Raw genomic sequence first — 27,079 nt, forward strand, 5'->3', positions numbered from 1 at the left:
ACCTACAGAGTCTGGGTCACTGAATATGGAGTTGGGCAGTTGCTAGCTCCCTTTCACCTAATCTTTTGTTTTTAGCATTCATTATGTTTCACTTGCTCAGAGCTCCGTTTCTGTGAATAGGGGTGTACATTTTGTTCTCTCTGGTCACAAATGCAGCAATTCTGTCTCTGGTCATAGTGGTAATTCCTCATTCTAAGTCCTCTAGGCAGTGCTGCAGCTCCGTCTCTTTTTCCAGTGTTAATTCCTTATTCTTATTCCTCTGGATAGAGCTACAGCTGCTTCTGTAGTCACAGTGGTAATTCCCCATTCTTAATCCTCTAAGCAGTGCTGCGATCTGCTTCTCTGGTCCCATTGGTAATTCCTCATTCTAAGTCCTGTAGGCAGTGCTGCTAGCTTCTTCTCTGGTCCGGTTGGTAATTCCCCATTCGTAATCCTCTAGGCAGTGCTGCTATCTGCTTCCTTGGTCCCATTGGTGCGGTAGCTGGATATGTGTAGTTCTGGATACTGCCATTGTCTGAAGTGTTGCTCAGTGTGACTTTGTGTATCATGAGTAACCACGGATCTGTGAGCAGTTAGTACTGCAGGCTTTTGGTTTAGTTTTTGTAGCGCAAACTCAACCCGGAGCTGTTGCAGGGCTTGCCACGAGCTCCAGCTACTATACACAATGAGTGACACATTCATATCATTCATATTTTTTTTAGACAGATTAATCGGCAACCCATGACAATACTCAAATGTCTTTAACAGTGATGCAATTAATCTACTCGTGTCTACAAAAAACATCAACGTTTTGTAAGTTACTTTAATGCAGTTAATCACACGTGAGTAAGTTTACTTTTGTTATGGGTTTACACATCCGTTTTTTTAAACTGCTCACAGAGAAAGCATTATAGTGAAGCATTGTCCTTTGTTAGAACCTTTTGATAAGCACCTCTCCATCCAATGCCACAAACTCCCATACAGTATTACAGTATGCAAACGCTTAGGCAAATCACGGATAAGGACTGAATATTTTTGAGGGTTTTTTTGAGAAAGTCATCGGGGGCAAGTATGTTTTACAAGATAAAAATAAAATCATTAAAGTGGTGCACTGACCTTAAAACAACTTTCTTTTTAGGTGGTCCTCTATCGACGCCCTGCCCTCTTCTTTAGTAATTCTCCTGCCCACTTCATACCTGTCCTGGCCGCCCCGCGGTTCACCCCTTTCTCCCTCCATATCATCATATCACATCTCAGTGTGGTTCATGTCCCCTCTTCCGTGATGTGTCTGCTGTTCTCCGGGACACATTACACCCTTATTTCCCAGGTGTGCTTGTTCTCCGACACGTGTCTAGTCTATGGTTTACCGATCTTCTCCAATGGAATATTTTTTAAGAGTCTTTTAGTATGGAATTTTAGTGCACTCACATATTTATTTATTTATTTATTTCCATTTATATAGCGCGTTATCACCCCAGGGTCTCTAAGCGCTTGATACATATCTTGGGCTTGTTTAACAAGAGCTCTTCCTGTCGCACTCTTCCCATTTCCAGGCACAGCTTTAATTAATGTATTGGTATTCGAGTCAGTGACATAATTCCGTTTTGATTGTTAGCTACGTATTTCAATATAGAAACCCCAACTTGTAATGTGCACAACAACACAACCACAACCACACACACAACCACATACAACCATACACACACACACAACCATACACACACACAACCATACACACGCACAACCATACACACGCACAACCACACACACAACCACACACACACAACCACACACACAACAACCACACACACAACCACACAAACTACCACACACAACTACACACACAACACACACATTTTATCATAAAAACACCTACTTACAATATATGCTTATAACTGCAAAACTAGCAGTCTATCCCCCACTCCATCGCTATCATCTTGCAAATCATCTTTATACACCAATACAGACTCTGCTAAAAATTTAATGCAACACATTGTCATATACAATGCCAATAACTCAAACTTTAATGCTGCGAGACCTATTGCATTGCAAACGCTTGTTCTTTTAGTATTGATAAATGTTTCCCCTTTCACACTGTGTCACTAGCATTTTCCCTTCACCCTGCCATATGTTCACCCCTCCCAAGCGTCTGAGTTCACCGTATCATGCATCATCCCTCCCCCTTCAAACTTTCCGGGGACTCCGTTTATGGTGTTTAAAGGCCGCAGATAATTACACAACATGGATCACACATACCACAGCTTCCTGGTAGGTCATTTACGACCCATGTTTATCTGTTACATATTCCACTTCTTGCTTGTACATTGTCCCAATGTTTACTCTCCGTTACCAGCTGACAGCACTGACCTTGCACGGTGCCCCTTTGCAGGTGTCTCTGGCTTTGCGGGTTCTAGGCTTACCTTGCTACCAACCTTGCAGGCGGCCGTCACACCCAGCCCGGGCTGCAAGTGCTGTTCCCTTCCTTGTACCCTTGCTAGCAACTCGCCTGATCCCCTGTCCCAGCTATGTGGCATCCCAAGGACAATGGTTAAACAGCTCGTCCATTCTTGATGTCATTGTGTGCCGTCATCTGCTCCCCATGTCCCTGCTATGAGGCCTCCCAAGGGCACTGTTTGAGCAGCTCTTCTACCTAGGTTCCTCTTCCTTCTGGTTCTCTTACTGTGCTGCCTCCGCCTTGCCCCTTTGTCATGCCCTCCTGTGGCTGCGACAACCGTCTTCTTAATGGTGTGTGTGGGTGGGTTCCAACGTTGATTGGTGGTGAGTTCAGCTATGTCAAGGAGGGGGCCTCCTTCCCTCTTATGACCCCCTTTGGCCTCCCCGCCCTTTGTATTAATTAGGTGGCTTTTGTAATTCAAAAGACAAGTCGAATCAGACAGCGTCTTTTTTTTGGCGGGTTTGCCCGCAGCCCGTCTGGTGTTTCCAACGCTGGTTGGGGTTACCTGCGGCACCCTATCCGGCCCGATTCCTTTAGCTGGCTACTGTCCTTTTCTTTTCCCGTTTGCCTGCACTGTTTGTCTCTTTCTGACTCCCCATGCTGCCAATCTTGCCCATTGTCCTGGTTATTCAGAATGCTTTGCAGGAGTGCTTCTTTTACATCTTACTTGGCAGAGACAATAAGCACACAATATTCAATTTCAGGTTGCTTTCTCGAGGCCGATCATGACATTCTCTCTCTACCTTTGAGATATGCTGTTGCCACCCTTGCACATTGACATGGTTATCCTAGTTCCCTTGCAGCAGTAGCCCTGTTACATCCCACATTTGCAGAGCTAGTGAGCACACTTGAACCCACATTCCTGCCCAAACTTGTTTGGGTTTCCTTAGTTACTGACAGAAGAAGCTCAGTGATGTCAATCAGCTTAAGCCAACAAATTTCCAGTATTCAAATGACGAGATGGCTAGGTCACAGGACTATGTTCATAAAATTTCCCAGCATTGTTTCTGTGCCATTGAAGAAACCGCATTACAATCTTTACTTTGCCACAGCCTTAATCCGTTGGTGAAAATGACCCTTGAGTGGGCTAACCTCTATTGCTGTAGTAGGATAAGACGTTTCTAAAATGCTTGCTGTTTTTTCCTTTAGTTGAGTCATAAAAGTTTAATTGGGGCTTGATTCTTAACACTTTCTTTTTAAACCGTCCATTTGCGAAGTTACTGTGCTCTTTGCTCACAAGAGGCCAGTTAAGTAGAATACTATGCTTTTTGCTTTTTACAAGTTACATTAAAACAGAGCTTTTCAAATTCTGTCTGCTACTAGACACTGGTCTGTAAAAGATGCATTCGAAGTAAATGGAAAGAACAGCTGTCCTGCAGGGCTCAATCAACTCTCTTCCTACCAATATTGGATCTGACAATGCAACCGCCATGTATTCTGATATAATTACATTTTAAAGTTGAAACGTATGTATATACCATGGTCTTAGAATTGTGCAGAAATACTGCACAACAAAATTTTTAGAGCAGAACAGCACAGTGAAAACTACCAGCAGAATATTGACGGGGAGTATCTTGGCATCAGAAAAGAAATCCTTTGTTAGTGTGATCAAATGCGAAGCAAATATCTGATTATCGAGAAAGCCATAGTGTCTTGGCAGCTTTGTTTCAAGTCTAGTGAAAATAATTTTAATCATTACTTGTGTCGAGTCTGCATGTAATTTTCTCCAGAAAATGTACTTTTGCTTACGTTTGATCATGGAAAGATTTAGTGCACAATTATCGATTGGGGGGGAGGAGGCAGTGACCAGAGGCTAGGAAATATTGGAGGTGGTGTCCGTTTATAGGAGAGTTCTTAAAAGTAGTATTTTGTCATTTCAATTCTTTGTCTACCCTTCAGCAAAAAATAAACAATTTGACGAATCCTCACTGGTCATGGGCCTGAATGTGGTGCTACATCTACTGTCAAACCTTTGCTTAGATTGATTTATATCCATTAAGCAGTCTTGGAAAATTAGGCAAAAATGTATTGCATTGTGTGCAGAACTCCTAAGAGGAAAAACCAGACTGTCTGATCAGTTGTTTGTCTCCTTCCACAGCTACTTCCCAAACGTAGAGCCACCTTGCAAAACCTGTCCTATAAAAATAAAAAACCTATGAATGCGTACACCAGATTCCTAGAGTAGCCAGTGCCAATTCCAAGAGGGTTGAAAAATGTCCCTTATTTCTGGAAAAACTGTTGAATTTCTTGACTGGTTTGAGACTTCCACCTAAAGTTGGTAGACCCACATTTTTTGTTTCCCTGACAATTTTGGAGCGAGTTGTCCCGACCCCAGCTCTCACTCTGCTCAGAAAAGCAGTATATTGTCGGCTTGGTTGAGTGCTATGCTCGTTCCCGATGCCTTTTGGTACTGGTATTATGTGCAGTCATAAAAGTGTTTTGTGAATTGTATTTAACTTTGATTCCATATGATGAATCGGTATAATTGTGTCAACATACGATCTTGGAATATTAGCTGCAGATTCAAAGTCCCATAGGGAATACTTGGCAAGTAGGAATATAAAAACTACTGTTTATTGATTCGTTCAGGAAGTGATACTTGGCATGAACTGAGGGTAGGGTATTAGTCAGAACCCACACAATGTGCAAAGTTCCCACTAGGCACAGCACCAGGCCGTCCTCGGTGGTCACAGAAGTACTTGGCAATTGACAACAAAAATTCTGTCCTGTGCCAAGAGCCTCCAAGCACTGTCACAGACCAGAGCCGTATGGGACAGCTGTCATACTACTGTGTATATTTCAGATTTTCCCCGAGGGGATGAGGGTCCATGGTACTTGGCATATGACTATGCGGTATCCGATTGTTTTGTAGTGATCGATGCAAGCTATGCTAAGATTAAGGCCGGTATGGTTTCCAAACAGAACCCTAAAATTCTAGATCTCTGGTTAGCTGTGTAATCATAACCCCTCCTCTACAAAATACCTTGCTAACACCCTCACAGGTGACATTACAAACTATTTAATTTGGCCACAACAGTGAAATTATGCTTTTTCTCAACAAATACAGAAACTGTTTGTCAGGGGCAGTTGAAACCAAGAACTCATGCTAGGGTTGGGAAAACCCTTGGCACCAGAAGGCAGTGCCTCCTGACACAGTCTTCAACCTGCAGCTATCATTAGGCTGAAGGAAACATACTGATCAATGTACCAGCATGGTAGAATACAACAAAAGGTATCCGGCAGTTATAAAGTTAAAAGAATTGTTGCCAACTGTGTTTTGATACATATGCAAGGGGTACAATTGGGGATTTTCTTAAATTCGATTCAGAACTGCAAAGAAATAAATGGCTCACAAGCAACCCTAGATTTTTATAAATCTTATCTATATATACCAAGTACAGGAGGGGAGCACACTGCCTTGACATCCCAGCATCCAGTCCACTCAGATGCATTCTGGTAAATTCAGTGCATGGTAACACTTCCATTAAATAATCTTTTGTTTTCACCTTGGTTGTTACAGCCAGTGCTGCGTATCTTTAGACAAAAACTCAAGCTTCAGGATAGTCGTCCTTCATCAGTAGAAAATAACAAGTACATTGAGAGGTAATGGAAATGCTGCTTAACAGTCTTTTCTTCCCACAGTAACACTCCTTGAGCCCAGGTGCACCAGTCAGAGCTTGTCAGCTCAGCCAGCTCAAGGGAGTCTTATCAAACATAACAGTACGGGAGCACACCACCTTGACATCCCAGCAACCCAGTTCACTCAGATGCATTCTGGGAAATGCAGTGCATTGTAACGCTTCCGTTAAACATTTTGTTTTGTTTTCTCCATGGTTGGTGCAGCCAGGGCCGGCTATCTCTAGATGTAAGCTCATGTTTCAGGATAGTTATCCTTAATCTGTAGAGAGTAACACAATGCTAGAGGTGCTGGAAATGCTGCTCAACAGCATTGCTAGCACTCTCAAATTTCACTTGTTACAATCTACTGATGGACCACACTCCTGAAGCACGTGTCTAGAGATACACCGAACTGGCTGCACCAACATCAGTGAATACGAAACACTTTAATCTAAAGCGAGTGCTATCACGCACTGCATCTATCACAATACATCTGGGCTCATTGTGCGCTGGTATGCCAGGCAATGTGCTACCTCCTCATTTTATATATATATATATATACACACCAAACTCTGCCTCTTGAGTTACCCAATGTTTGGAAAATTTAAAGAGAAGGTAAGTTGTTAAATTTTTCTTTCCTGTTTTCCTGGATGAAGTCAGTAAGAGGACGCTTTACTCTTGAATAATTTTGGAGAAAATACGTGCACCATGCTTAATAAAGGAAGCTGATAACTAGCACATCTGTTTTACTATTTTAAAAATGCACATTGTTCTTTTCTTTCTTTTGCAGTACACTGTATGGAATTTCGTGCCCAAGAATTTGTTTGAGCAGTTCAGAAGAATAGCCAATTTTTATTTTCTTATTATATTTCTTGTTCAAGTAAGTTGTATATTCTTATTTTCTTCTTTAAACGTTTCTTTCAATGACCATTTATAACTGATTGCTTGACAACACGTAAGTCACATTTATGGAATTAACCTTTTTATTTTTTTACTATTGCTTGGAGAAAGTTTCAAATGCACATAGAAGCAGTAAGCAGACATCGTAAATACTTGGAAGCCATTAGTGCTTCCATGATACAATTAGAATGAATCAGATATGAGTAAAAATGGGGGTAGTGGTGAAAAGTTCTTTCTTATTGGGATTGCTGTTGCTTTTGCCAACCATTCTCTTACATGAATAATACCAAAGCAGGGCTGGGCATCGTTTTTCTAATAGTGCGTAATATACCTAATACAGACTAAACAGATGAATGCCTTGGTACACAAAGGGCTATTACATTTAGCATTCAGGCATGGGAAAAACCTTGCTGCCATTGATGTGTAGTGGGTTGGGGGGATATATATATATATATATATATATATATATATATATATATATATATCTATCTATCTATCTATCTATCTATCTATCTATCTATCTATCTATCTATCTATCTATCTATCGCCAGTAGGTGTATATATATATATATATATATATATAGTTAGGATTTTTTCTCTATGGGATTTTTGAAAATTCTATGTCTAATAACTTTGCCGTTTGTGGACGGAATTGGCTGAAATTTTCAGGAAAATGGCACATTTTGTTTCTGAGCAGCCCTTGAAAATTTGGGGGGGGTTCGTCAAGGGGGGGCCGAGAAAAAAGGGGGGTCCCAAAACGTGTTTTTAACATTGAGTTTTCCATAGGGCGGTTGGCCTCACTTTTAGCCCGAACGGCTGAATGGATTTGCATGAAACTTGGCAAAATTGTAGGGACTGGTAGCCCGATGTGCCTTTTGTAGGTCTCAATATATGTGCTACAGTGGATTTTGAGAAATTAACGTTTAAAAAAAGATATATATCTGTAACAGCGGACCGGGCAGCGCTCCAGGACGCGTACTTTTCGCGCAACGGAGCTTTGTGAAGCGAAGCTGATTGGTTCTCCGGCGTCTGTCAACATTCCAAACAGTCCGTAGCGGCCGCCATCTTGTCTCTCGGTAGGATCGAGAGACAAGAGGAGGCGAAAGCGAAGGGGCAAATGACCATAAGGGGGAATAGTAGATCCTCGCTGACCCCCTAGGTTTGATGTGGAGGTTTTAAAAGGGCCCCGCGGGGCAAAAAAATATAAAAAAAATAATAATCGAACGGCTGAATGGATTTGCACGAAACTTGGTAAAATATTAGGGACTGGTAGCCCGATGTGCCTTTGCTAGGTCTCAATATATGTGCTCCAGTGGATTTTGAGAAATTAACGTTCAAAAAAAGATATATATCTGTAACAGCGCTCCGCTTCGCGTAACGGAGGTTTGCGACGCTGATTGGTCATTCTGTCACTGGGCTATAGTTGGGCTACATCTGGCTGATATTTGGGCTACATTTGTTTTTTTTCGTCTCTGGCGGCCATCTTTGGGCTACATTGGGCTACATTGGGCTTCATTGGGCTTCATTGGGCTACATTGGGCTACATTTGGGTTCCAACATATATATAGGCCAATGTAGCCCAATATATATTTTTCAAAGTTAATTTTCGTAAAAACCACTGGAGCATATATCTTGAGACATAGCAAAGGCACATCGGGCTACCAGTCCCTACAATTTTGCCAAGTTTCGTGCAAATCCATTCAGCCGTTCGAGCTAAAAGTGAGCATAACCGTCCTATGGAAATGAAGGAAATGAATGGGTAATTTGTAATTAGCAAATAGCTCATCGCAAACTAGGAATGGTAAAGAATCGCTATTTATTCCTTAAAGTTCGCTATTTAGGAAATGCAAAAAACTTTGATGATACATATGGCGGTTCATCTCTAACAAGATAAGAAGCATAGGGATAGATTTATGATGACTGGCGCATCACCAGGGATGTGTTAGTCATTCTGTGCCGCTGTTCCGTCACCTATGGTGTGCTGCATTTACAATGCGGCGCATCATGGGGCAAAAACAGCACAGCTGCGTGATGTATCTGTGCCGTAAAGGTGGCGCATTGCTGGAGTTGTATCGCAAGTGTGATGAAGCTCCAGCAAGGGTCGGGGGTGCCCCTGTCGCAGGGTTTCTGTTCTCACACAGAACTGTGGACAGAGGATTGGAACCTCGGCGAATTAGGGTGTCCCAAAACTCACCTTAGTAATCAAAAACCCCTTAGCAAGCTAGGTACAGTGTCACATTGGATATAACAAACTCTCAATGTTTAGACAATCCAGAATATGAACTTATAGTACCTCAGGATACGTGGAACTCATGAACAGTCGGTCGTTATATATTTCTTAGAAACCAGAACATGGAGTTAAGAAGAACACATGTGTATTTGAAATGTTTATTTACTAATGCCGTCTTCTCAGGCGTAGTATCTTAGATAATACAAGTACACATATTATCAGTAGCAAAATTACCAGCATAGTTACTAGTACATAAAAAGCGAATGGTGACAGTATGTTAACATGCTGTAAATGAATAAGAGTTAGCAACACTTATAAGCAGCCGCGGGCCGTGGAGGGAGTTACGGTGGGGCAGGGAGGCGGGGAGGGGGAGGGGCAGGGTGGAGAGGGCTCCACCCTGCTTCTCCCCCTCCCCGCCTCCCTGCCTCACCGTAACTCCCTCCACGGCCCGCGGCTGCTTATATCTCACCCTCCCTAATACACATATTATATTATTTGCTAAGAAGGTCTCTTTGTGTTGGTTTAGGGCGTGCCCATACTTTAGTGTCTTAGATTTGAAGGAATCACATCAGCATACACCAGCTCTCTCTTCATGTGAACCGCATCAAGTGTTGTGTATGTGTGTTCGGCAAAGCAATATAAAACCCGCCTCATGCCCAGAATTGGCAGAAGTTACACTTATGTTATGAGTATGAAGTCGTGGAGATCAGACCTCATAACAATTCTGTATCGTGTTGTTCTTGAAACTTTAGCACTCGCTGTACAGATATAGTTTAACAAGCAAAGCAGATAGTAGAGCAATAACATATTATTCTCATGTAAACCACGATGAACTACTAGGTTGAAAGCTAAAGCAACAACTAAGTGTCGTGTGCAGAAGTTGCAAAAAAGGAAAAATGGCGTTTAAACCGGTAATGAGCCCATGCTAACTTAACACGGTGTAAAGATATCCAGGACGTAGATGACACCTCCCCATGATCCGGAAACGAACTGAATAAGATAATAGAAGTGCCATCTCATGAGAGCAGATTGCAAGTTTATATGTGGACGGTCCGCAAGGTAAAGCATTAAAAACTAGGAAAATTTAATGCTAAAGAAAAATAAAACAGCCAAGTACTTTATCGAGTCTTAAGCCAATAGGCAAGGTAAATAATAAAAACTTGACAAATAAGTCAATGAATTGTCAATGAAATGCTAGTACTCAGCATATCAAACATGAAAAAGGTCTATGACATAACTGTGTATGCAAAATAAGCTGCAACAGCCTCCAATAGGAAGTCACCGTCTTCATCCGAAAACAGTTCAGCCATCCAATTTAAAAGCGGAAAAGAACATACGTGCTCTCCCAGCACCGGATCCTCTATCACCATCAGAGGACAGCTCGGTGGGTTTTCAAGAAAGCTCTGTTCCAAGAAAGACTGTGTTGCCGCCAGTAAATTCCAGGGACCAATTAGTCCATGCATCAATGCCACAGCCATAATCCTTTCGCCAGGACAAACCAACTCGTGAGTAATGATAGGAGTCATCAGCTGATTAAAGTCGACGTCAGGAGAAACCGGTCCGCAGAGACACAAATCAATGGCCCAATCGAAATCACAGGTCAGGCAGTGAAATACAGGCTGGACACAGGTGAAGTAGGAGAATCGAAAAGATAATCCATATGCCGTGCTTAATATCGCCAACGGCATTGTGCCATAATATTCTAGCATGCGATTGCGGAACAGTGTCAGCAGCTGCAGGGCGGGAGGTTGCATAGGAGGGACATCCATATTTAAAAATGTAAAAAAGCACAAGAGCGTCCGCTGGTAATGCAAGTAAAAATGGCAATCCACGAAGCAGAGTGGAAAAAATACAATGAAAGAAAGTAGGGATGACTCGAAAGATTTTCTCAAATGAAGTCACGAGACCACTGGTAACAACTTTAAAAAAGTGCGCCAGGGCCTTTGTGGAGGATGCGTTAGAGATAGTCCGAACCATCTTGCTGAAATGGAAAGGCAAATCTGAATTGAAAAGGGTCTGCACCTCTGTACGGGTGTTCGCTATGTGAAGCACGAAAGTTTCACGGGCCGAACTCAAGGCCACCTCTCTCTGAGACAAAAGAGCTCTTATTCTTGCCATGCCGTTGAAATCTGCTCCCAAGGTTGGTATTTGTGGCGAGATTGAAAACTCCCTATGTTCATGTGTGGGAGGAAATAGAACATTTCTGCAGCAAATAACCCGTTCACTTACTGTTACGATAAAAGGAATACTTTTAATTAACCCAGATCAATCTTCATTATTGAGCATCAAATAACTACCATTTTCCAACAACTTGAACGTGGGGATGATAGCAGGAACTGGCGTGCCTTGCAACACGCAAGCCATATTTGGTCGGTGTTTGTTGCATGAACCGTGTAACTGTATGTGCCTACACATTAGTGAATGATCTGGCGTCTCAGTGCATTCCTCTCCATTCAGATAAACTTCTTGATCATCTTTGAAACATCTGTATGTGTATGGAAGCGACCAGACCTCATGAAGAAAAGCACTACCTAAAGGTTCATAACGACCTATTGGTATATATTTCATACAATTTGAAAACTTATATAAAGCAAAAGGCAGCGTTATTAAACCGTGGATAAGGCACGTTGCCAAAAAACCCGCAATCCTCTGCTGATGATGTCACTGAGCATGTCATGAATGATGTAATATGTGACATCATCAGCAGTGGATTACGGGTAATAGTATCTCTAGTTTACTCCCCTATAGCTGTCTTTCTTTTAACATAAGTGTCTGTTTCCTTCCCTTATACTTACTGTTTTTGGTTCGCTTCCGGTTCGCGTACCGGCGAGCGAACTGGGAAGCGAACTAAGAGAAATAGAGGTTGGCACAGTTCCAAATATTGTACCAATTTTTTAATAACGGGGAGGTAGTTCTGAAAATAACTTTTTTTTTTATTGTTTTTGTTGTTTTATATTTTTTTTATTATTTTTCGGAACATTTTTTTACTTTTTTTGAATTTTTCTGAACAGTTTTATATTTTTTGGGGGTTTTCTTGGAGGGGGCAATGAAAACGATTCATTGTAAAGGGCTCAACAGGAGCAACAAAACAAAAAAAAAGTATTTATTATTTTGGGCGTTTCGTACAAACTTGCATATGATAGTCAATAGCTCTGTTGATCAGAGTGATGCTTCTTTCTCCGTAGCAAATGAATCCATCGCAAAATACGCAGGTGTGTTTTACTTCACCAAATCTCATTTGTATATTTGGCACCATCTCCCTGCCCTCTGGTCCCGTTACTTCCGGTACAACAGATCTTCTGGCCATAATAGGGAGATTATCTAGGTCGTTCCGAAACTGTGCAGCACTGTAGTTGTTAGGATGCCACCTAGTCATATGGCGATGCATTGTGTAGTTTCCGAAACTGTATTTTTTCTCGGTTCCTCTGGACAGTCTATCTTGACATATAAGGCAAGTTACGTATCTTGCATTTACTTTTTTCTCACCTTTGGGAATTTTAAAAAATTGCCAAATGAAGTTTTCTTTCCGGTGAGACGTCCTGGGCTCCTCAGGCAAAAACTGCCTCTCTTCGTGCTCGTCGTCCTGTTCCTCTTCTTCCTCTTCTTGTTGAATTATAACTTGAGCAGGTGGTCCACTCTTCCTTGGATGTGGTGGAGGTGGTGGGGAAGCACCAGCTGAAGCTACTAAAGAAGCCATTGCTCAGTGATCACAAAGGGTCTTTCTCTCACAATGATGAAAGTCAGAGTGAGGAAAGAAGGAGGGATTTTCATCATTTGGGAAAAACAAGAGTTCTCAACCAATGAAAAGTGTTCATTTTAGATTATATGACCTAGTCTTACATCATTAGGAAACCAAAAGTGAAATGAACCAATGAAAAGTGTTATTACCAAGTCACATGACCTGCTGTGTTTACGTTAAGCGCTTTGCAGGGCCTCCCGGTTTGCTTCCAGAAACCTGCGCTTTGCGACTCGGTTCGCGTACCAGTTCGCTAACGTAGCACGTCATATGACGTATCACGCGACAACGTGAAACGTCATGCGGACGGGAGGCGTCACGATGTTGTTTTGTAACGCGGCAGTTGCGGTAAAGAAACGTTTACCGGCTCGCGGTCTATTTCGCGGCATCAAGGTCAGCTAACGGGAAGCTTCCCGATTCGCGAAGCGGGAACGAAGAAAAAAAAATATTTAAAAAAAAAATTATTCATAAACATATAAAATATATTTTTGGATTTAAAGAAGAATACATTTTACAGCTACAGATATTAGCTGTTAAAAAACCAATGAAATTCACTGAAAAAACCATAGGTTATAGACCATATATAGTTAGGAATTAGCATTTACAAAACCTTGAAAATTCACTGAAAAAACCATAGGTTATAGACCATATATAGTTAGGAATTAGCATTTACAAAACCTTATTTTACTCACACAAAACCATTGAAATTCCATATATAGTTAGTTGCACTAACTATATATCGCGCACCCGCAATCCACTGCTGATGATGTCACATATTACATCATTCATGACATGGTCAGTGACATCACTGATGACATCACTGATGACAACATCCAGTGATTATGTGTTTCTGTAAAGTTTAAATATGTTTTACATATTGAAGAATGAGTGGATGTATAAGTGTCTGAATGAAGGTTTTAGTAGGTGCGTGATTGACTGTATGAGTGAGTGATTAAATGCGTCTTACTGAATGCACGGGTTAGTGACTAAACTGTCTGAAAGTGTGCATCAGTATGTCTGTTGTTGTGCAAGCTGCTGCATGTGTTGATCAGTAGCTATATAAGTAGCTATATGGGTTATTGATTGGTTGCACAAGTATTTGTATGGGAGACTGAGTGTGTGTATGGCTGGCTGGGAGGTGTGTGACTCTGTGCAGATCAATGTGTACTTGTATCAGTGATTCTATAAGAGAGTAAGTATGTGTTAGTATATGTTTAAAAAATGTAAGGTGTTCTGTGTTTAACTGTATAGATGAGAAAATGGAAGTGTGATTGATTCTTTTCAGGACTGACTAGGTGTGTGAGTAACTCCATGGATGAGTGGCAGAGTGTGAGTGTCTGTATAGGTGTATGAGTGCATATGATAGTGTTGTAAAGATGAGTGATTGTATGTATGAATGATTGTATGAGTGAATGTGTGTGTAGACATAGGAATCAGTGAGTGCGTATGTAGTAACTAGTATTGATGTGTCAATGGTTTCAAAAATTATACTCTCTATTTAACACTGGGTGTAATAGAGGTTATATTAGAGTGTGAGGAGATGCATTGTATTATCACATGAATGATATCATCAGTGATGTGATCATTGATGTCAAGTGAGATGTCATCAGTGATGTCATTTGAGATGTCATCAGTGATGTCATCAGTGTTGTCACTGACCATGTCATGAATGATGTAATATGTGACATCATCAGCAGTGGATTGCGGGTGCGCGATATATAGTTAGTGCAACTAACTATATATGGAATTTCAATGGTTTTGTGTGAGTAAAATAAGGTTTTGTAAATGCTAATTCCTAACTATATATGGTCTATAACCTATGGTTTTTTCAGTGAATATATATATATATATATGTGTGTATTAATGTGATTAAGTTATGACTACGTTGATGAGTCCATATAAAATGCTTTTTTCATTGTGTGAACAACTTTTTACTATGTTGAATCTGCATCACATTTACTAGTGTTTGATCTATTAACATTTTTGCTTGTCCATATTTGTCACACCTTGTGAGAGGCCTTCAAACGTTAAGGAAAACACTTTGTTAACATTTGTCATGGACTGCAGGAAATACTACTGGTCACGTTTGCTAACAATTTATCAAAACGATTTACCAAAAAGATAGACTATTTTGTAGTTGGGTGTAAATCTGTTCAAAACATTGTGTTACAGTAAAAAAAAATGATTCATCTCTTTTATGTATAACGATACTGTTAACGCCCTTGATCAGCATTTTAAAGTTAAAATCGTCAATTATTGGTTATCCCCTCTCGTCTGTAAATGGACATTGATATGCAGAACTAGTCAAAACTGATAAGATGACAGAATGGCTGATATTGTCTGACACTGATGCCATCAGGGGGACACAGACCATATCATATATTCATCCTATTCTGGAAAACGTTTGACTGCAGTTTATACAAGCAGTCTATCAATAAGTGAGACACTGAGGACACCCACCATAGGGATGGAAAGTAAATCTCTTGCCTAAAAACCACCACAAACTAATATTGGGTCGGTTCTGCAGGCTTTAAATAGATAGTGATAACCATAAGCATCTTCCACAGGCTTCAAAAATTATCCTTGGATAAAAACACACTATTGCAGTAATCATGATCATTTAAGGTCAAATAACTTTACATATGTATGCACATATGTGTATGTATTTAGATGGACACATACTCAATACATATTGCTTTTAAATTGCTGGGACTCCACTTTATTTAAAAGTTTTATATAGCGCTGGCAAGACCCGACGGTATCGGAGCACTTTACAGTACCGTAAGTCATTAACAGTCATTCACAATACAGTATGATTGTAATGTCAAGAGTCCAATCATAATCACTCAATAACACTACAGTACAATTGTAGTGGCGAGTGTCGAAACATTGTAAGTACCATGTGAGGGATATGTTTATAACGTGGTAGGATTCAATAGTGCGTTAGGATTTATTTCCTGGATGGTCAAGGTGCTGATTTAGCAGGAATTCTTTTAATTTCTCTTTAAGCTCACAAAGGAGGGGAGGGGGTAGTTCTGATATGTATTGGGGTAGAGTTCCATATTTTGTGTGCATTGCACGAGAAAGGGCTTTTTGTTTGTTTTTTCGGAAGGATGAGAAGTAGTGAGATGGAGCTTCTCAGATTTCTCGATTGGCCTGCTTTTGTGAGTTTGGATGCAAGGTAGTCTGGTTTGCCAGTGTGTAGAGATTTATGGGTGAGACGAGCAGTTTTAAAGCAGCAGCATGCTTCGATTGGTAGCTACTTTAGATTTTTCGGGGAGGGGGAGTAGTGATCGGATCTCTTTGCTCTGGTGACCATCCTTGCTGCTGAATTTAGAGTGGCTCTAATGCGGGCGGGGGGCTAAGTGTACCTTCTGTGCGCCTGTGACGGTGGAATTCGCATAGTCTAGAGAGCAGATGCTTTACCAAATTGGAAAACCAACAGAAATGATATTACGACTCAGAAACCTCAGTGAACCTATAGTGCCAATGCTAGTTCAGATGCATGACTTGAGATACATTTCTTATACAAAAATAAACTAGGCGACACCAAACTTAGCCACAGACCACTTTTTCTCTAAAATGCATAATTTGATCACACCTTTTTTCTATGCAAAACACATCATTATTTTAGGAGTTCGAAGTGCTAATGTTCTCGTTACATTCCTGTTGCTCTTTTTCTTCTGATTACCTTTTGCAAGAAATGTAACAATTCGCATAACTAAAAATTAGCATTGGCGAAAGGTTTACTCAAGTTTTGTGATAAGCAAGGAAAAAGTGGTTTACTTTCCACTTTATCTGTGCAGTACATTGTATATTTTCAAGTTCTTTTCTCATTGTTTTTTTGGTCTATAAAGAAGTTCAGTACAAAAAGGAAATGCTGGGTGTTTTGATGAACGCTGTCTTGAGAGGATTTTTCCACTCTGAATGGGAGGACATGGACACGATATATGCAAAATAAATGGTAGAGTTGTATACTGTTGGTGTGCTCCCTGTTTCTGTTGGGGAATACCTAATGATATATTATCTATACGTATTAAAAAAGTAACTTAGGGATGTTATGGTTGATATATAAAAGACTACTGAGCTTGACAAGATAGCTCAAGAATTTTCAGTCCCACTAATTTATTAAGTGGGTATGTAAAGAACGAGTCCGAGAGTTCATATAATTCATATTTCTCTTGCTAACATTAGGCTGTTGGTTGTCTACAAGTTGTAGAATCATGCTTTTCAGTAATCGACGGGGCTAAATGTCTCTCTGACCTAAAAACGTTTGACCACTTTTTCACACTTGTTATTTAAGAGAAACTATACATGAAACTTTGAATTACCACACCTTAGTGTATCTTCTTAAAGTCTAAGAGGCAGCAGAGCATCTTGCAGTATTTTTGTCTCTGAAAGTGCAGTAACTCTGTATTGGATGAACTAAAAAATTTAAAGCGGTATGATGCATACGACTTCACTGTCTCAAAGATTACTTTAGATTGCAACTCCAGATCATTTTATCACTGTCATTGTGGTGAAGTTCTCTGTTTTACCCATAATAGCCCATTATTTTCATGTAATCCAATAAACGTGGCACATTTCGTTTTGGGGGGATCGTGAAGTGTCAAACTGTACCCCTTAAAGAAATGCAATAATATATAAATTTAGATTGTATTTTTAGGGTGCGCTTTTTGCATCCGATCAAATCGCTGGTCTTCTTTGGGTCTTAGAGAATATTGGGAGCAAACCAAAAATTAAAGTGGATAATCTCAGTGCTTAAAAAAACTACAAGCTCTAACTTCGTAGATGACCTTAATGACATAATAAGAAACTGTGTTATGAACGTCAGTGAACCATTGCTAAGGAGCAGGAGGAAAAACTTTCAGACAAGAGGATGAATTGTAGTAATCGTGTGGGCTGTAGAGATTGTTGATAATTTGGAATACCAATGGTGGTATTGTAAAACTAGTTAAATTGAAAGCAAATTATGTCCCATACATTTTCCCCCCCACTCATTTAAAAATTAGGAGCACTGTCTGAAAGATTTTATTTGCTCTTTAAAAAACAACTAGGCATTCAATTCAAAATTCAACTAGGCATTCTTTTTGTCTCTCTAAAATGCTCCATGCCTTCTTTTTGGAAACGCATATTTAGTTTTAATAATTTGAAACCTATAAGTGATATATTTTAAGGGATTAACCACAAAAAGTGGAGTGTTCAAGGTCCAGGGAAATTTCAGCAATTCGGATAGTTGATGTTTTATAGCACAGCTATGAAAAATACTATTTACTGTTACTGCATTCATTCATTGGTTTAGTTAAAGTAGTTAAGTGGAATATCACCCATAACACAATTTTAATTTTTTTTCATATGCTATCACCAGTATATTTGTGACTGAAAAACTTGTGTATGATTCTATGCAATTCAGACAGTTGCATTATTATTTTCATTTGGGTCAGTTCGGCTAAATGAATTTGTTTTGCTTATACTAGTGCTTCTTAATGTCATGTACCCTGTCTAGCAAGTACTTTTAATGTCAGTTCTGACCTGTTGATGCATGCTTTTTATTTTATTTATTCCGGTATAACAAAATTAATCTCATTAAACTATTGTTTTCTTTCTTTAGCTAATGATTGATACCCCTACAAGTCCTGTAACTAGTGGACTTCCATTATTCTTCGTAATTACTGTGACAGCCATCAAGCAGGTACGGTATTTCAGTATTATTCGCATTGTTCATTTACTTTTCTTTTTGGTTGGATGAATAATTGTCTGATATTTATATGGTGAATGGCTGTATGTGAAATATAACAAAATGATAGTGGCAAAATAGGTAACTCTGTTGCGTTGGTATATTTGAGAAGAATATATACAATAAAATAGCGTTTATATGGAAAAGTGACTGACATAATGCTGTTGGTTTCTGTCATACTTCTGTGTCTGCCGCTTTAGTCTAAAGATTCTATTGGCCTCAGTTGGTTTGAGTTTGTACATAATCTTCAGTTCCAGTTACACTACAAATTTGCGTCCCTCCCATACCCTTCTCCTGCCCCAGTTTCCCTTACCCTATGTCTTATGGTTTTGGTGAAATCAGTTAAATCTGTGTTTTTCAATCTGTGAATGCACATGCTATTAAGTAGCCATGCATTTGAACCAGGTGCTCTCAGGATTGGAGTACTGCAGCATACAAATGACTCCTGAAGTTACAGAGGGTCCCATTGTGCGATGTGAGACTTGTCGTGCCGTATAATTCAGGGATGTTCGTTACTTAGCTCAACATTCAGGGTTTGTTATTGCCATGGTTTAGGAGTATTCCCCTCTTTGTACACAAGAGTTTCGTAACATTCTTAAGCCTTGTTTTGTCATTTGTATGACTGACCAATACCTGATATGGTCATTCTAACCTGCTGTTGGCTTTGATATTGTTCTGTGACTAAACATTCTGTCATGCACACCCCGCATGTTACTTTCATTAAGTTTTGTAGGTAATTTGGTGTAAAACTCTATTGTAGCACTATAAAATAATCACTTTCAATGCAATAGGTATCACATTTGTTAAAGGTAGAGCTGTTGGCATTGAAAATTACTGTTTTTTACTTTTGCTTTTTTATTTGCAGTCCTCCAGAAGTCAGAATTTGTATTTTTTTAGCACTCAAAAATGTAAGAAAAACGGATGAAAACAAATGAACACGCTTCTTAACTACATAATCATACTTAGGAGCATGACCTAAAATGAATGCATCTGGAAACTAACATAAGGGATAGGCTGGCCAGTTTGAAGTAGGTTTTCCTTTTCCTGTCACTCATGCTATGTGTGAACAAGGACTGATTTGTAAAAGAAAATGCACCTGGAGTCACGGTTCATGAAGTCATTTTTCCTAGGGAGCAGGACTGTTAAGAAGGCAGGGGGCACAGAGGTCTCTTCTTTCATTTCTTAAATATACAAATATGCCCTCATGGAATTGATGCCTTCCCACCAACTTGTGAGGAAAAAACAGACACTGCCAGACACAAGAGGCTGGAAGTTAAAGAAGATGAAGCCGATCTTTCATTCTCATTTTTTAAAGCGGAGTAACTCGTGCTCTAGAAGGTGTAATTGCTTTCTTCTAAACAAGGGGAGAGGCATCCGCAACGCCACACATGCTGCAGGGGAGAAATAAGCCCTGGAAGAAGGACAGAGGAGGAGATTGTAGCAGCCGAAGAGAGAGCGAAGAGCAGCTGTTCAGAATAAAAACAAGCTACGAGAGACGGGAGGTGTTGTTCTTGGAAGGCAGGGGAGATTAAGTGAACTGGTAGCATAAGCGAGGATGGAGCGAAAGAAAAAGTAGTGCACTAAAATATGAAAATATGTGGCCTATAGTGAAATGATCCATGTAGCTGGGGCAGTCTGCAGGGTGGAACCAAACAGCCCAAAGGAGGACAAATGTATGCAATTGACCAACAAAAACAAAGGGATTTGTAAAGGCAGAGGAAAGGACCAATGGAAAGTGCTGGCGTTGTTCAAAAGCCCCATAGACTGAATACCATATGTCTCGAAGAGACCGCTCAAGCGCTGCCTAGGTGAGACTTCAAAAACTGAATTTAGGCTTCACTTTGATGTGTAGCATCATTTCCTCTAGTGCCACAGTTACACCTATTCAGTGTGGCTGGACATTACCCCCCAAACTGTGTTATGATGAATAGGTTCTGGTGTCAGCTGCCAGCTGGTTTTTACTTACCTTCCATGACAATACGGATATACTATATTGTCTGACGTCATAGTTAGGAGTTAAGCCCTGGAGATATGCAATTTATTGACTTACTGTGTACCTTAGCTCTTCCTATGTACTTTTGACACAGTTCAGAGTCCCAATGCCGAACCCAACATGGTAGTTTATAAAAAAAACTTACCAGTTAGGTAAAGTTGACAAATTCCTACAGTTGCCAGATGAGTGTACCTATTTTATGCATTTCCCTCATAACACGTGGAGTTCCTTTGAGCTTGGTCAATCCTGCATCTATTCAAATTCCCTTGTCAGGATCAATTATGTTGGATGTACCTGCTGTAAAATTCTGCTTGTAATTCATTGCTATAATCTAGATGTATCAAGATTACTGAATTGAAAAATGTTTTAAATGCTCTGCTGATGAACAGCACAAACTGCAAGGAACTCAATTAAACAAATACATTCATTTGACTTTAACTTCAGTGTCTTATTTATGATTTTTTCCCCTTTCCCCCCAGTTATTTACTGGACTGTAGCACACTTAAGGATCGTTCTGGCCTCAAAATTGGGGTGGGCTCAAAAGATGTTGATATGCATAGCTCAAAAATTACTTTGTGTCCTTTCATCTTCATTTCCGTTCATTAAGTTTGCCATTAAACAGTACATTACCTTTAAATATACTATTAGCAAAACATGCTTTACATCGATAAATCCCCAAACCCCTCTATCTTTTAGTGTTCCCTTCCTTGTCATATCCCCATCCCTTTTATTTCATCTTTGCAGGTTCACTACTTTGAGTTTAACATTGAATAATATAGTCCCCTTTCTACACCTGTTTCTGCTCATTTCCTCTCTTGCTTGAGATCTATGCAGAAAGCTTGAATGGTTTGTCTATTTGTGCATTAGGTAAATGTAGTGTCTGTCAAGTATCGCACCTAGAGTTGTTTGCAAGCTTCTTGTATGTGACGTCAGATCTTATAAAACCATTGGGCTATTGGTAATGCCACTGATTTCTTCCAGGGTGCTGCAATAAGGTTTTAGCTGCATTCTCTAGAAGCGTAAATGTCAATTTAAGTGCTGATCTTCTCAGACATATATCCCTAATAGTATCAACCCCAGCTTCTCAAAGATTGGGTAACCTAAGATGTTTTTTCCAAGACTGCGGACCTCATTCCCAAAGATTTTTCTTTTCCGAGCCTTCCTTCATATGTGTATCCCTCTCTCCTTTTCCATATTACCTCGCAATCATCTGCCCAACAATTCCTTGTGCATTTTGCGTACCCTGTCCGGTGTTTTGTACAATAAGTAATGGACTTTGCATGATGTTTCCTCCATTGCTGCGGCTCTGTGCTCCTTAGGTATTCCCCACCACAAGTGCTCTCTGAAACTTCACATTGGAGAAGCGTAATCCATTCGCTCTGGTAATACCATCATCTCCCCTGCCTGGGGTTCTTGAATAGTTTGTATAGCCCTGGATTTGAGCCTCTTATCCCCAGCTGCATTCTCTCAAATTTCTTGAAGAGTGAGTCTCTTGTGACACCTGTTTTATTTTGGGGATGGAGTAGCCAGTGTCTAATCTGAAGATAGGTCGTTCTGGCTTGTTCCATAGGTCTTAAATATTTTTTGTATTCCATGAATGTTTTAGTTTGTTGATGATGGAACATGTTGTCCAACACTAGTGCTTTGACGCCCCACAGAGAAGTCTGGGTTCTCCAATATTGCAGTATTTACTGATTGGGAAGTGGTCCTGGCACTCTCCCTTGGTAGTTGATTTCAGGTCCTCCAGGACCCTTTTAGTGGTATTTAGAGATGTAAACATTCTGGTACTTCCGGATTTTGTGGCGCCAAGCTATGTCCAACAAGCACCTACCTGCTATCACCCTGTCTAGAAAATCAACTTCTTTTCTGGTGAATCTGCCAATAATGTAGGATATCTGGACAGTCCACTCCCCCTCCCCTCTCCAACCCCCCAAAAAACCTGGTCTATGGGTGCCAATAGGAGCTTTCAGAATTGTAACTACTGAGTACTTTTCAGTCAAGGCATCCCCTGCCTTGCTCCCTGTCTCTATTTTTTTTCTCCTTGATTTCCTACCATTCCTGCCATTATTCATGCCTCCATCTTAGGGTAGAGTCCCGATTTCTCTATAGTTCGTCTAAGGAAATCCCAGTTCACCCGATTAAATACCTTCTCAACGTTGAGACTTTTCTGCCAGATGTGCTAGCCTTCTAAAATTACCCCCTCCCTTCCCTTTTCTGATAAACCCCACCTGGTCTACGTTAACGTACAGATGTGCATCCATCAGTGTAGTTTATGGTAAGTCCCCCTTGGCATATATCTTCTTTTTTTTTCTCAACAGAGTAATGGGTGCCTATGACCACATTCTGCAGGGCCCAGCCTGTCTTTGGAGTCTGTGAGATCTCAGATTTGCTCATTGAAGAAGCGGGCTATGTAATTGCAGGGATCCGTCATGAGTTGGACTATTTGTGGGGAGAACGACTTGGAGAACTGGACTGGTATTCCATCTGGTCCAGTTGTTTTGTTGGGTTCCATATCCTTAATCACCTTGTAAATCTCTGCCCTCTAAAGCTGTTCTAGTTCCTCTCTTCCAACAAGTCCCCCCCCACACACTTTCCTCCACATTCCCTCCCACTGGGATTTGCATTCATTGTATGGACACGAGATAGCAGGTTATTTCTTATGTACCCTTGGGAATGTCCACGCTTTTAGAAATTTCAATTCATTCATTCCCTAAGGTGTAAAGAGCTCGATAGTAATTCTTAAGCACTTCTCTTTTATCCGGTTCCCATGTTAGCTGTTGCTGTTTGGGGCCCTTATCTTCTGTTTCAAGGCTTTGGCTGTTTGTATTTAAAACTACTTTACCAGCACTGGGCCAGTTTTATTAGTATGCTCCTAAAATCTTTGGACTGCCTTTAGGAGAGTATGTGCTGCTGTATTGATTCGGAACATGTTTCACTGACCTCTCACCTCTGCCAGTTTGGGTCTGCTCTGAAGGAAAAGTGAGTCTTGTCCTGTGCCTCAAGCCTTTGCAAGTACTCGGTCAACTTTTCTTTTGGAGGTTCACTATTTGCATATTTCCACTTTTTCTCGCTTTAAAGGCTTCCCAGCTGGTTTCCAGGTAGGTATGCACTCTGTCATTGGGTTCAGAGAAGCCTTGAATCACCTGGATCATATCTGCACTCTTGGCTGGATCCCTAAATCTTTGTCTGCACTCACTAATTTGTTCTATATGTCATGTTCTTTTCTTCGACACGTTAATAGTATATGTGCATTATATGTAATGCATATGTCTGCTATTCGAGTGGAGGAGCACTCCATGGTGGAGTCTGTGTGATAAGGAGGTGATCAGCAGAGAAGTAGTATATATGTGTACGTGAGTAAAATGAGAGCCCTTTTCTCAATGCAGTGCGCTCGCCAGGCATCAATCCACCCCCACTCCGAAAACTTCCTTTTTAGTTCCGCTCAAAAATCGCCATTTGCCTCCCTGGGCCCCATGAGATCAAAGTCAGCCAACCATGCAATGTTCAGCTCTGCTCCCAGCACTACCTTGCCTCTCGCATCAGTAGCTCTTGGGGCTCCCTCAGCTAAGAGCCTTGTGCAGGTTTAAGTTTATAAATATTAATGAGATTGAGTTCCTGTCTCCCAGCCCTAAGGCAGACCCTGGCATAATCTACTCTTTTGGTGGCTAAGCATGTTTCCCATCTCCTCATTAAGGATTTTTTTCACTAACGCTGCCACTCAGATCATCTTTGTTTGAGCTTGGGGCTAAATTTGCTCTCTGTTATGAGAATGCCTCATTATTAATTAGTGAGCTTGTTTGAGGTGGGTTTCTTGCAAAGAGATTACGTTGGGATCCTGTTGTTAAATATTGCAAAACTGTTGGTCTTTTGTTCAGACCATTAAGGTTCTTCACATTAAGTGAAATTAGCCTGAACATAGTTAAGGTCATGTACTTCCTGTGACCTCCTACCTTTATACTCTGTTATCTACCATCTTCCTAGAATGTAATCCTAGTTCTATCCCTTCTTCTCCTGTTCCCTCCCCACCACCACCCCAAAACCTGGGCCCACAGCTCAGGTTCCTCAAATTGATCTTGGTTTCGGTCTCTTTCCATTATCTTATAGTTGCCGGGTTCCCTTCTCCCTCCTGCATAGAGTCCATAGTTAGATTATCTTTGTAAGGATCTGTATCCTAAATGTGTTGTTTTTCCACACATTGGTCGTACAAGTCTCTTGGCCTCATTCTCTAAAAATGTTCCTTCTCTCTTCTGACGCCCTCACTGCTTTCTACTACTTCTTGCTGGGTTCACTTCTGCAATGGATTGTGCTGTTGGTGCTCTAAGTCTTAGCCAGTTGTTAGAATGTGGTGCCATTTTTCTGCTTTATAAAGCTGTATGTCGCTACAGGGAGTCTTTGCAGCCCCCTACCCGGTTATGGCTGTGAATGCAAAGATGTCAGCTGGCAAAGGACAGCAGGTTTTATTTATGCTTTCATGAATGATGAAAAATCATGTAGAAGCAGCACATGTCCTCCTTTAGAGAGACAGGTGCTGCTTTTTTTTCTTTCAAAATTTCATATTTTGGAACAGGTTGCTATACCATTGTTTGCTCACCCTGAAGCTGCATGACAAGATTACCAAAGGGGAAGCTCTCCCCCGGGAATAGCTTCCTCTTTGGGAATCAGATACCATCAATCAATAAAGCTGAATTTGTATAGCGTGCTAATCACCAGAGAGGCTATCAGGCACTGATAGTGCTGCTGACATAGCTCAGTTGAACAGACAATTCTTGAGTCCTTTTTAGGTCGAGGACCGAAGGCTGCGCTTGCGCAGTCTCCGGGAGGAGATTTAATGATTTGGAGTATGGGGGCTTGAACCCGCCTCTCTCCGCCTCTCTCCTCCATTGGCTGGCTTCCTAAACGGAGGCCAGCCATTGGAGGAGACAGGCGTCACTCCAATAAAGCCCCGTCTCTTTCGGATTCGGGGGCGTGTTTTTTTGCGTTCTTTCGACTGTGACGTCACCCGTCACTCAGAACGCCAAAACACGCCCCCGAATCAGAAATTGTTCGGATGTTTGCGGCCGCCATTTTTTGTGTGCGGTTTGCCGTTTTTCTTGTTATAATTGCTCTCATTACAGGAGAATAATTGCTTTGCTCCCGTTGGATAAAGTGTTACGCAAAATTTATTGGAATGTCACACAGGCACAATGCAAACACTTGAATGTCACACGTAAATGGTTGCTATATAAGCATATACCTTAGCCACAAAATACAAAGGCACCCTTAAATGTCCTCCCATGCCGCAGGCTCCAAAATCCGTAATGTATAGAGACCCTCACAACACTGGGTAAACTAACTTATTGTAAACTCATAACGGCACGTGAAGTGAGTGTGCTGATTGCAGTGGCACCGCAGCAGTAGACAAATCGGTTGAATTACTCCGTCGCATAACTTTTGATTTCTAACATATTGCATGCCAACACTGGGAAAGCAGAAAATGGAGATAAAAAAATATGATTTATTTCGCCCATTGACGTGCATTGAAGTGAAGCGCAAGCGGCCGTAAGAAGTTTTCTAAAGCCCAGAAATTGCACACTTCCCTTCTCTACGATTGGTTCTGTTGTTCAGTACACGTCACTTCCCTACTCCCTCGTGATTCGTTGACCTACTATCGCGTTGCTGTCTGCCCGTCGCCCTTTAGTGACGTGTGGAAAAACGCGCAGTTACTGTGTGCGTGTGTCGCTTCTTTATGCTTTTTTGTCTCCCGGATTACTTCCTTGTGAGACAGCGTAAAAGAAGGGATTGCATTGCACCGCAACAGGACATACTAATCCACAAGCAGGTGTAGGTAAGCAAAGCCGGTTGGTAAGGCCACTTGATCAATAACCGTTCTCCTCTTAAGACGTTACGCTGTTCTTTTTTCTGACAGTACCTGTGCGCCCTGTTGGTTTGAACGGTGAATTCTACGTATTCCAGTACCTGTTTCTTATCTTCAATAGTATACATATCCGCTTTAAAGAGATTTACGAACACGTACAGCCTCTGTACTCTCCATGCGAACACCCTGTTGCCCTGGAACCCTCGGTCACCCCTTTGTAAGCTAACACCACGGTAGTGTCCATCTGGATCGACCAAAGCCAGTTAATCTGAATTAGCGTTTAATACGTTCTCCAAAAGCTGTTTGGGCCGTTTTTCATGTCTTGCCTCTAATGTGGTCAGGAGATGTTGGTAGTATGACCATGAGCGTGCCTCGTAGATTCACGGGGTGTAGGAGGGAGCGGGCACACTGTTAAAGAACAGGGCAGTCGTCACAGAACTGCAATGAATGGAAGATAGGGGACATTTGGTCAGTGGTTTCTCCGGCTTCTGCTGCACTGAGTGCATAATCCGGTATAAGAATAGAATCTACAGCCTGTGTTCGCGTGGTGTTGTGTGTTGACGGGACAGACGGTTTC

The 27,079-nt window shown here is 41.0% G+C and overlaps 1 protein-coding gene across 1 annotated transcript in view; it reads left to right on the top strand.

Moving 5' to 3' along the window:
• The window catches only part of ATP11B (ATPase phospholipid transporting 11B (putative)), a 602,728-nt gene that overhangs the window by 146,300 nt on the left and 429,349 nt on the right, over window positions 1–27,079 (top strand). The window contains exons 3-4 of the mRNA XM_078665453.1: window positions 6,843–6,932; window positions 18,530–18,610. Coding sequence (XP_078521579.1) covers window positions 6,843–6,932; window positions 18,530–18,610 — 171 coding nt within the window. The remainder of the gene's footprint in view (window positions 1–6,842; window positions 6,933–18,529; window positions 18,611–27,079) is intronic.

This window comes from Lissotriton helveticus, chromosome 11, assembly GCF_964261635.1.
Source record: "Lissotriton helveticus chromosome 11, aLisHel1.1, whole genome shotgun sequence".
Taxonomy (NCBI): Eukaryota; Metazoa; Chordata; class Amphibia; order Caudata; family Salamandridae; genus Lissotriton; species Lissotriton helveticus.